Here is a 13,317-nt window from a genome sequence, read left to right on the forward strand (position 1 = left end):
ATCACATGCAAACACAGTGTCCCCAGAATGGTTGCACTTCCAGTTCGATTTCACAAGAGTAGAAAAGGAAATCTCAATATGACAATCCATTGGCCAATAGCTATTCAATATATTGATTTGTTCCAGAGAGAGAACAGATGGATACCCAGTTAAAAACGAGTTTCTTTTGAGCAGATTTCAGGAAATACTGTACAGATATATAAGAAACAGACACACATGCATATAATCAACAGAACGTATCCATAAGCACATTGCAAAATATATATATATATATATATATATATATATATATATATATATATATATAGGCAGGAGCTGCTAGAAGCACCTTATTCTGCCTTGACAGAGTTCAAAATAGATTGTAGCCTAGTGAGGAAGGGGGGATACCCCCTTCCCCCCACTCCTGCATCCTCTTTCTCACAGAAGAGACATTGCAAGCCTTTCTCTGCTTTATTATTTTCATGGTAAGAGTGCGTCTGAGCTCCAATCTATGGTCCCTCCCTTGCTAAACTTTCACGAAAAACACTTATCTAGCTGAAACCACTCTTTATCTAAATGTAGATTCCATGAACAAAGTTTCTTTCTTAGAACTGTACCCTGTGAAACTCTTTCATTTGCCTGCTTTCCAGCTGACTACAATATGATCATCTTTAAGTCCAACGTCCAAAAGTTCTTGATCATATGTCATCGTAAATCCAATTTACTAAATTTCCACTACTAACAATTACTACAGTATTGTCCCATTGATAAGTGGTGACTCCTTTGTAAATATATCTCCAAAACAGCTATATGGTAAGCAGCTGATGATCCCCTTTTTCTATTTAATAATATGAGTTAAAATTTTGATTTTTCCACCCTTATAAACTTGATTTCTCTCTTATAATTGTGGAACTTCTCGAAGTCGGCTTATGCAAGTGCCAAGTTTATTGCTATTTAACAATTTTATTTATTTTTCATCTGTATATAGTTGAATTCTCTTTTGTAATTGTCGACACTTCGAAATCGGATTATGCAAGTGCTAAGTATACGATAAGTTTTTTTCTTTTCAGGAATTTAATTGCATTCTATATTTTTACCATTTTTTTTACTCAAAGCTTCTTTAGGCTATATTGTAGACACCCACACATTATGTGTATATATATATATATATATATATATATATATATATATATATATATACACCCACACATTATGTGTTTGAGTATATATGAGAGAGAAAGATAAAAACAGGTACATTGTATACAAGAAACAATGTCCTCGAACGTCTTCTGTATCTGTACAAAGGTTTGTCAGAACAAGCTGACACAAGGATAATTCACTTTACAAGTTAACCCTGACCAAACATTGAAAAGAACATAGTATTCAAAAGGTCAAATAAGCTCCTCTCAGTACGGCTATACATTGGTTCACGATTCACCGTCTTCTATTGATGTTACCATAAGCAACGACATTTAGATGGATACTCCATAATAGCTGGTAGGACTTCTACTTACTTAACACAAATGCATGTTAAAATATATCTTACTTTTCATGTTGGGTTTAATTGTTCCAATTAGCGTAATTTGTAATTAACTGAACCTGTTATCCATCTCTCTTAGCTATCTATATATTTATCTTGTGCACTTTCACTATGTTGATTGAACCACTCTCTAATATTTCTTTATGTGAGCATTTAGAGAAAGACTCAATATTATTCAGCATCGACATGTAATTTACATACATATATGCATACGCATCGCAAATATCTATGTAAATTAAATGGCAAAAATAATGAGAATAACAAAACTTCTATATAAGAATACTAATAATAAAGAAAATCTCCAAAACTAACGTACTGTACACACAATAACCCTTATCCTTGAGTGGCTTCCGGGCCTTGATAAGTGGTGACTACCTTGTAAAAAAAAAAAAAAAAAAAAAAAAAAAAGAAGAAAATAACTGTGTTATGCATAAAGAATGTCATATATATCTATATTATATTTCTCTTAGTTTGTCTGTCCATTCCGCTTTATTCTCAGAAACGATCTAGCGGATTTATCTGAAATTTTGTTATGATAAGGTGCAGCAAACTAAGTAATATGATATCAGTAAGGAATTAATAAGGATTAGTATTTAATGCAAAAATTAGCACAAATTTAACCATATTCAACCATCAATTTGACATAAAGCACTCACTTTAAACCAACGGGATATAACTTTTTCTGTTTTAAACAGGCAAAGAGTCAAGTATATCTATATAATTGCACACATGCAAGCCTGTATCATATGTGTGCACACATGTGCGTATTTAAATACATGCGTATGGATGGTGTCCGGCTTCTCCCACTGCACATTGTACACCACCCACTCACGAAAGAATCTCGATATTGGCATGTACAAAAGGTCAGCTAACTAATTCAGAATAGTCCAAGTGTAAAAAATTAGCTGCAACTAACGCCATGCCACAGTTGTTGTTGTTGACCAAGTGTCTCTCCATCCCTCCCCCCACCACCACCACCCTGGCCCTTTCCAAAACATTCCCCTCCTGCTAGAAGCTACAGTTGGTTGGTTAAGACATATCCTCCTTTGATTCGTCGACTATTACCAATGGACATTTTCTTTTGGTGAGTAAATTTACGTGTTGGATGATTGAGCGGACATGTCTGGGAGACAGATCAAGCATGTTTAGCATCTGATCTCCCCTTTGAAAACAAATAAGCAACACACACACACACACCTAAGAAATTGGAGTTAAAGAACGAGTAGGAAGCATTTATTAGAATTGGACTCAGAACATACACATATCTAATCTTATACTAAAGATGACTTAATCAACGTTTGTTTTCTTCGGGCTTTTCTCCTATATACTTTAATCACACAAAATACATGCTAAAATATTCATCAGTTTGGAGATTGAATTAGGTTAAAAAAAACAACTTATGTCATAATTGTTATAATTAGTTGTTAAATTCTTTTTTTTTTTTTGTGCTTTTAAAGAAAGAAATTTTTTTTAATTTTTTTTTTTTTTTTTTACTGATTTTCATTCAATCATTTTTCATCTACTGTATACATGGCATGTTCTTATTAAATCTCCAAAGTTAAGAATTGTTGAACCTGGTCAGTAACCAGACGGGTGATCATTTTGAAATATCAAACACTATATGTAGAAGGATGTCAACAACTGCTTAAAAAAACTGGACCCCCCCCCCATCATCATCATCACCACCCAAACCAGGATATATGTGCGACTGTGGACCGTTTGTGAACCTGATATTCATGTGAAACTTACTCTTTCGGAGGAAGCTGGTTCAACCTGCCCAGGGTGAATACCACTAGACACATTGTATATTGCACCCTCACTGCTACTTTACTTATGCAGTATTTATCGCTCTCCATTCCATCTTTCTCTGTTTAATATACTCAAAGTATCAAGCATCAATAAATATTAAATTGCTTAAAGCCACACATCTGGTTAATGGTGATATTCAAATAACCAAAGTTGACAGTCACTATTCCAAGCAAGGTTTTTTTTTTTTTTTTCTAGAAAATTGTTGATATCTATGAATTATTCATTGTAATTTTCTAAAAATTGTTTCAATAATTCAAGATTCAATTTCACAATTATAGATTTAAAATTTATTCAAATTTCTCAAACATAATTATCCTACAAGTTTATTTTTTTTAATTAAACTATGAATATTTTAAATAGCGCTAATTTAAAAACAAACAATAAAAAAAACTATAATTGTTTTGTTTTAGAATCAAGAAACAGAAAATAATTTATAGAAATTGGTCAACTATGAGTGCAAGTGAGAAATTGAACAAGGGTTGTTTTTCAGATAATTTTTCTAGAAATATACTTTCTATATTCTCTAACTAGAGGATAAAACAAAGAAAACTTTATATGTATTTTAGAGAATACATATCTAACATATAAAGTGCAGCCATCCTTTTGTATTTTGTCAATTATAGCCTAACACACAAAAAATATTTTATTGTTTGAATGTCAGCATTTTAAATCATGCCCCTCCCCTCCCTGAAAAACGGAAATAAGGAAAAATGTGTATGATATATGTACCCGTAACAGAAAGAAAATATTGAACAAAAATCACATAACTTTATCAAGTAGTTTTGTTTTTATATAGAAAATCATTTGTACGTGAATTTAAGCTTTTCCAATTCCTCATCCTTCTTTATAAGAATGGCTTTCTAAAATCTTGCAAGTTTAAATTATTTGAAGTTATTTCCCTTGTTCCTTCAAACCTTTTAAGATAACACCATAAGATTGTTGCTCTTGATTTAGCCATAAACTTTGATTTTCTTATTTGAAAATAAAACTACTTGATCAATTTATGTGATTTTTTTTGTGTACGATATTTTCTTTTCATCATGGGTGTATATATGAAAAAATTTTTTCTTTATTTTTACTTTTTCATGGGAGGATTCTGAACAAGCACCTGAATCACTTCTATCGATTACACACTTTATATGATAAATACATTTAATAGGGAAATGGGAGTGACTTTAAAAGAGAGAAGAAAAGTTTTAGTAATCCTCATTTTTGTTTTTGATTTTCTTGCTTAAAATGGTTAATGTTTGAAAAATATGGAGTCATATTTAACAAACATTAAAATAATAACAAAAAACTTGTGCATTTATATTAATCTCACCCTAACTTAAAAATCAGTAAAACTAACTCTTTTTTGAAAATCAATATAACTTAAAATTTGTTTTCTAATTTTGGACATGAAAATAAAAAGGTACTTATGCAAAATACGGATCGTGCTGAAATAATCATATTATTTGGAAACCCATTATTTACATGGAGAGGGAAGGGCGTTTTGTAACTATTTTGTATTTTAACCTTACAATTTAATAAACAATAGATCCTGTAAAAATTTATCTAAAAAAGAAAAATAGCATTGCTCGTATTCTGCAAAAATACCTTAAACAAATAACAAAAAACTTTTGACTTTGCTTATAAAAATATCACTCTTCTAGTGAGATTCTAATATCATAGATTTTGTGGGGTGTACAGGCACTAAGTGACTCAAACAAAACCATTATCAGATAACCTAGAGGGTCAAGAAAGAGGTGGCAAGGCATCATTAACTCAAAGTGCTTTGATGGTATCTCAATATATCAGTAGGCTTTGCTGGTGTAAACTCATGTAATAGGTCAAATGCCAAATTTATGCAGCAAAACAACGTCTGCCTAATCTTCAAGTCTCACAAGCCTTTATCACTTCAAATAGTAGGTAGTTTGTTTGTTTTTGTTGTTGTTTTTTTTTTCAATCATAAAAGGGGCACAGCAATAAAACCTATTTCTTTACATGGCCATAGCAGTAACACTAATGGAGCAAAACAAATTATAATGGTGGCTTTAAATAGCTATTATTTTAGAATTTCAACAGGATGGCGGCGGCATGTACAAATTCATGAAATTCCATAGCGTTTATTTGATCTTACTCAGTGGTGTTATATAGCTCATCATTTGTCAGATCTTTTTCACTGTGATTATTTTCTTCAAGTTACCTGAAAGCTAATATCTACAAATGTACGTCAACAACAATTAAACTCAAGCTTGCTAAAAATTGTTAGTAATAAAAAAAAAATAATCACATATCAGCTACAACAATACATTGAAGAATATCATTCCTCATATAAATCTGCTTTAATAATATTTGAATATACACTTTGGTTTATAATCTATGGGAGATTTTATTGTCAGAACCTGTAGTATATTATGCTATTTACATTGTGACAAGCTGTTTCATTATATTTTAGAAGTTTGCATGAGCATCTAATGGATTTAACCCTTTATTATATACTAGTTGTACTACCCGGTATTGTCGGAGGCAAAAATATAGCCTATTTCTGTTTAAACTTCTATATATTTCTCTCTCTTCTTCAATCTTTCTTCTCCGCCTATTCCATTCCTCACTGTGAACACACACACACACATGTACATTTTTAGAGATTCCTCAAGGAATGAGTCGTCGTGAGGGAAATAACTCCTTAAAAAAAATCCATTACATTCCTTTAGTTAGTGGATAGAAAACAGACTTTCTCCACCTCAATGAAATCTGTACCAGTTTAAAGTTCAAGAAATATATATATATATTTTTTTATCCACATACAGTACTGTTTCATTGTATCACAACTCATCAGTGCGGCTAGACAAAACCTTTTTCCAGCCGTGGATCGAACCTACAACCGTCGTGGTGACAGTCGGCAGCTCTAACCATCAGACCACGAATCCATGTCTATAAATATTTCTCCTCAAATGTCAATTAAATTAACATTTGCCCACCACACAGTGCTCAAACTATCAGTTTGTTTACAAACAAATAGTGGACTTCACTTAATCACTTAAAATTAGAAATATATATTTTTAATTTTTATACAAAACACTGATCGAAAAAAAAAATGTAGGTGCTTTTTACGTAGTTTTAGATGGACATACACGCATACAACTGTCCTTTATAAAAGAGATTATTGTAACTAGCAAATATATGTATCATCTCATATACAATTTTAATAGTTTTATCAATATAAATAAACAATTATTTTTTTAATTATGTTAAACAGAGAAAATGCAACCTAAAAATGGAACAGTTTTTTCTTTTCAATGACAGTTCTCATACGGAATAAATCCATTTAACTAAATACGTTTTATTTTTTTAAAGTTATTTTTTACAAATTTTCTCAATAGGATTGTATCATACCAACAAAAATAAAACCAACAAATATGAAATCAATAAGACCAGGCGATTATTCATTAAAAGATGATAACCAAGTTAGAGTTATTCTTAGTTGTAGCAATCAGGCAACTAATTTAGTGGCAAGGTGTTTCAAAGATTTTTAATATATTAAATACTCGAAGCACAATTTATTACCAAAATGAATTTTATGTTTCTGAATTTTAGATCTGCGTCCGAAATTTCCAATTCTAACTTTGGTTTTTCATATAGAGAAAATCCTATTTTCCCAGAGTTTTATACCCTACATTAAAAAATAAATACTTATTTCTCCTACAAAAAAAAAAAATGTAAAATAATTATCCTTCATTTGTTTATTAAAAAGTTGTTTTTTTAAATAGTTTAATTAAAGTTTTGTAAACCAAAATAAGAATAAAAAACCTAGATTAAAAAAAAAAAAAATTTTGCTAGCGAAAAACGAACAACTTTTTCTTTTTTTATGTTGATTTACAGAATGCCATGTGTGTATGCGAAGCTTTAGGTCAAAAGGAGTTGACAGAAAGCTGTTCCTCTTGTTCCCCCCTCCTGGGATCCTTAAACTCTAATTGATCCTTCAATTTGAATAAAAATATAAATCCAGTAGTCTATTAAAGGCATGTAGGAATGGGATTCGTGTAGTATAGCTAAGATCCTCAAATGGTTTATATGAGGCTCCCAATACTAGCTGAATAAAATATGGTGACAAATTCCTAATGAACTGCCCCCTTAAGTAAACACTTCATCAAATCTCTACACTAAAGTAATGTACTTGCAATAACCCTTATCCCTGAGTGGCTTCCGGGCCTTGATAAGTGGTAACCACTGTGTAAAAAAAAAAAAAAAATGGTGCTTGGTACTGTATGATTCTGGGAGGCTCATATGGAGTAATAGTTTTTATGATAGAGATTTTAAATAAAATGAGCATATGACCTAATATCTTAAGGAATTGTGATGTACACAGTGACATAGTTCTGGTTACCGACATACACTAAATATCAATTTTAATAAGATAATCCAATCAAGAACTTTCCAGTTTTGTAATAAATTGCTGTAGAAGATTAGTGAACTACTTGCGCCAATCAAGCTGTTATGAGGAGTTGAGGATTTTAACGTTTTCGCTAATTAAAGCATCATTGCAGACTGTGGCACTAATGGTTGCAAAAGGTGGATGAGGGAAGCAAAATATATTTAATTAAGCAATATTTTTGCTGCTGCCTCTTTGTTAAGACTAAAGGACACCATTCAAAATCAGCTCCACCCATAAAGGTGGAGAGTGAAAACGAGAGAAAGAATTTTCTAATTATCTCTTGAAAATTACTTCAGCAGCCTAACAATCCAGGAACTGCATGACAAAACCTGCAAATATTTCTGAATTTTTATTTTGATTGTTATGAATTCTGTTACTCAGCATTGGCAAAATCGAGTTTGAAATTGGTTTTATCTAATGATTTTTTGTTGTTTCATTTTAGACGATGAAACATCATTTTATCTGGTTGATTTTTCACAAATGTAATTTATACAATTTTTGTCATTAGTTTATACAGCCCCATCCTTCTACTTGTATTATTTCTTTGCTTGTGTCATTCTCATTAATATTGCTAACATATGTATTGTTTTTATATGTCTTCTGCACTTATGCTATTTTGTGTTTTGTCATTTTCACATTTTTCCAAATATTTTTGCAGTTTTGTCATTTTCCGCCCTATCCCTCCCCCCATTTGTATTCTCTTTCTACCTGTGTCATTATCAGTGTGTCACTTTTTTTTTTTTTATCCACAATTTTAATCCATGCAACAAGACAAAAAAGTGGAGATTAAATTTTTCTTCCCCCCACTCTTTCCATCCCAAAACAAGACATAACTATGTGATTATATGGGGATACTATTTGGGATCATGTCTGACAAGGGATGTAGAAAGTTAAGTTGCAAGATGTGTGCTCACATTACACTTAAATTTCTACAGATTGATACAGTCAGGGAAGCAAGAAATAAGGAGGGAATTCCAAAATCTTGCAATCTGAGGGAAGAAACTATCAAAGTAGAAAGCTTTCTGACATATACGGACCTCAACAAAGAAGGAGTGTGATTTTGCTGCTGGTAAAGTTAGTCAAGAGTATATACATTGAGGGAGCACAAGTGCTAGGATTTCAGAGCACATTCCATTAAATTATTTATAAAACAGGCATAGACTTAATCCTTGAAAATTTTGTTATAAATTTTTTTTTTTTAATTTTGTTTAAAAGAAACTCTGATTTTGTTACTTCACCAATTTAATTCCAAACAATTTGATGCAAATATTAAAAAAAAATTAAATTTATTAAAAAAACAAAACAAAAACAAAACACACACACAAAAAAATCTAAAATAATAAATCTTCCAGAGCAGTCATGGGTTATTACTCTTTTAGAAACACAGAAAGCAAACTCTTTAGAATTGATGATTCCATCATGAAGAACCCTTAGACAAAATGTAATAAGATTTGAAAAAAAAAAATAAAATAAATAAATAAAAATATTTCTGAAACTGAAAAAGCAAAAGAACTGAACAGTTTACATATATTTTTTTATATGTAAAGCTACAGTTAAGACTGAAGAAAAATATAGAGCATTTTTTTTTAATAATAAAATTTTACAAATAAAAATTAAAAAAAAAAAAAAGGCCAAAAAACTTACATGTGAAGGAATGTACAGATCAAACACTGTGTGTGTGTCAAGGTCGATGGCATGGAAGCCTATACTGGAAGCGTAGATAACTTTCAATCGCTGATTCTCTTCAATTGTCAAGTCGACTAACAATGGTTTATTTGTTAGTTCAGGTATGGACTGAAATAGATGAATAATATATGTATTGAGAAGCAGAAGACAAAAATTAATCATTTTAAAAGTGATTTAACAGACAAAATACATAGGTAAATTCATAAATATATATTTTTTTGAATTATAATGGGCTGTCCGGAATGTTCTGAGCAATTTCGATCATATTTTTTTCCTTTATTAGTAAAGTAGTAACCTGCTGGTTACATTACACAAAAAAATAAAATAATACTTTTAGTTTTATCCGTCCTTAGGTTAATAATGGATAATCTACAGTTGCTTTTTTAAAAAACACCTAATGCTATTCTGTTTTAAAATGTTTAAAAAAATTGCAGAAATGAGTAAAACTATTTTTGGGGAATGTATATATTAAAAGGTACTGTAGATAATATATATATTAAAAGGTACTGTAGATAATGTATATATTAAAAGGTACTGTAGATAATGTATATATTAAAAGGTACTGTAGATAATGTATATATTAAAAGGTACTGTAGATAATGTATATATTAAAAGGTACTGTAGATAATGTATATATTAAAAGGTATTGTAGATAATGTATATACTAAAAGGTACTGTAGATAATGTACATATTAAAAGGTACTGTAGATAATGTACATATTAAAAGGTACTGTAGATAATGTATATATTAAAAGGTACTGTAGATAATGTATATATTAAAAGGTACTGTAGATAATGTATATATTAAAAGGTACTGTAAATAATGTATATATTAAAAGGTACTGTAAATAATGTATATATTAAAAGGTACTGTAGATAATGTATATATTAAAAGGTACTGTAGATAATGTATATATTAAAAGGTACTGTAGATAATGTATATATTAAAAGGTACTGTAGATAATGTATATATTAAAAGGTACTGTAGATAATGTATATATTAAAAGGTACTGTAGATAATGTATATATTAAAAGGTACTGTAAATAATGTATATATTAAAAGGTACTGTAAATAATGTATATATTAAAAGGTACTGTAGATAATGTATATATTAAAAGGTACTGTAGATAATGTATATATTAAAAGGTACTGTAGATAATGTATATATTAAAAGGTACTGTAGATAATGTATATATTAAAAGGTACTGTAGATAATGTATATATTAAAAGGTACTGTAAATAATGTATATATTAAAAGGTACTGTAAATAATGTATATATTAAAAGGTACTGTAGATAATGTATATATTAAAAGGTACTGTAAATAATGTATATATTAAAAGGTACTGTAGATAATGTATATATTAAAAGGTACTGTAGATAATGTATATATTAAAAGGTACTGTAAATAATGTATATATTAAAAGGTACTGTAAATAATGTATATATTAAAAGGTACTGTAGATAATGTATATATTAAAAGGTACTGTAGATAATGTATATATTAAAAGGTACTGTAAATAATGTATATATTAAAAGGTACTGTAGATAATGTACATATTAAAAGGTACTGTAGATAATGTACATATTAAAAGGTACTGTAGATAATGTATATATTAAAAGGTACTGTAGATAATGTATATATTAAAAGGTACTGTAAATAATGTATATATTAAAAGGTACTGTAAATAATTTAAATATTAAAAGGTACTGTAGATAATGTACATATTAAAAGGTACTGTAGATAATGTATATATTAAAAGGTACTGTAGATAATGTATATATTAAAAGGTACTGTAAATAATTTATATATTAAAAGGTACTGTAGATAATGTACATATTAAAAGGTACTGTAGATAATGTATATATTAAAAGGTACTGTAGATAATGCATATATTAAAAGGTACTGTAGATAATGCATATATTAAAAGGTACAGTAGATAATGCATATATTAAAAGGTACTGTAGATAATGCATATATTAAAAGGTACTGTAGATAATGCATATATTAAAAGGTACTGTAGATAATGCATATATTAAAAGGTACTGTAGATAATGCATATATTAAAAGGTACTGTAGATAATGCATATATTAAAAGGTACTGTAGATAATGCATATATTAAAAGGTACTGTAGATAATGCATATATTAAAAGGTACTGTAGATAATGTATATATTAAAAGGTACTGTAGATAATGTACATATTAAAAGGTACTGTAGATAATGTATATATTAAAAGTTACTGTAGATAATGCATATATTAAAAGGTACTGTAGATAATGCATATAGTAAAAGGTACTGTAGATAATGCATATATTAAAAGGTACTGTAGATAATGCATATATTAAAAGGTACTGTAGATAATGCATATATTAAAAGGTACTGTAGATAATGCATATATTAAAAGGTACTGTAGATAATGCATATATTAAAAGGTACTGTAGATAATGCATATATTAAAAGGTACTTTAGATAATGCATATATTAAAAGGTACTTTAGATAATGCATATATTAAAAGGTACTGTAGATAATGCATATAGTAAAAGGTACTGTAGATAATGCATATATTAAAAGGTACTGTAGATAATGCATATATTAAAAGGTACTGTAGATAATGCATATATTAAAAGGTACTGTAGATAATGCATATATTAAAAGGTACTGTAGATAATGCATATATTAAAAGGTACTGTAGATAATTTATATATTAAAAGGTACTGTAGATAATGTACATATTAAAAGGTACTGTAGATAATGTATATATTAAAAGGTACTGTAGATAATGCATATATTAAAAGGTACTGTAGATAATGCATATATTAAAAGGTACTGTAGATAATGCATATATTAAAAGGTACTGTAGATAATGCATATATTAAAAGGTACTGTAGATAATGTATATATTAAAAGGTACTGTAGATAATGTGTATATTTAAAGGTACTGTAAATAATGTATATATTAAAAGGTACTGTAAATAATGTATATATTAAAAGGTACTGTAAATAATGTATATATTAAAAGGTACTGTAAATAATGTATATATTAAAAGGTACTGTAAATAATGTATATATTAAAAGGTACTATGGTGGTGGTGGGGGGGACAGAAAAAAGTATGTTATTCCTACTGGTGGTCGTTCGAAAAATAGCACTGAAACTAGGTCAAACAGTTAGCTAATGATAATCTTGTTTTTTCTATTATTTGCGAAACTTTGCACAGTTAGAGAAAAAAGTCTGTTCAAAAAGTAGTGTAACTGAGGGATATTTAGATAGGGAATTTTAACAATTATTTTTTTGGGCAGAATCCCAGGCAACATCAGATGGCCCTACTACAACGTTTTATAATTTGAATATTTATTAAACATATAAATTAAATGATAGATACTAGTTATTTTCATAGAAAATTGAGCATCAATATCTCTTATAAAACACTTTGATCTTCACTTACTTCTAAAGGACTTGGATATGACCTTAAAATACATCCAGAATTCAGGAAGTTTTGAAAGTGTGGACTAACCCATTCAGTTGTCATTATTTCCAAGTCCACTTTGACCTAGTGATGATACCTATTAGATATCAATCTACGGGTTAACTCAAAATTATGAACTAAAAAAACTATTATTTGAAAAATATGTCTACAAAACACATCAATTTACAAACCATCTATTCTATGAAAAGGCAGTTGTCTGTATGAGTATGTCCAGCTAAAAATCCAAACTACAAACAAAAAAACCACAAAGTTGGTATATTCTTGAGTACTGTTGCTCTGGGTGAGTAATATTTAACTTTTTTTTTTAATTATTCATTTTTTTATGCTAAACTGGTGGGGATTTTGTCAGGGTGTATCAGCTTTTCAACCGTTTTATCTATTAAAAGGAACTGATTTT

The 13,317-nt window shown here is 29.1% G+C and overlaps 1 protein-coding gene across 34 annotated transcripts in view; it reads right to left on the reverse strand.

The window, feature by feature from the left end:
• The window catches only part of LOC145297554 (serine/threonine-protein kinase mig-15-like), a 1,203,941-nt gene that overhangs the window by 126,413 nt on the left and 1,064,211 nt on the right, over positions 1–13,317 (reverse strand). For all 34 annotated transcript variants that reach the window (XM_080143552.1, XM_080143554.1, XM_080143544.1 and 31 more), the window contains one exon: positions 9,390–9,539. In XM_080143552.1, the coding sequence (XP_079999678.1) occupies positions 9,390–9,539 (150 nt within the window). The remainder of the gene's footprint in view (positions 1–9,389; positions 9,540–13,317) is intronic.

This window comes from Euprymna scolopes, chromosome 18, assembly GCF_053919585.1.
Source record: "Euprymna scolopes isolate OS-2025 chromosome 18, ASM5391958v1, whole genome shotgun sequence".
NCBI lineage: Eukaryota > Metazoa > Mollusca > Cephalopoda > Sepiida > Sepiolidae > Euprymna > Euprymna scolopes.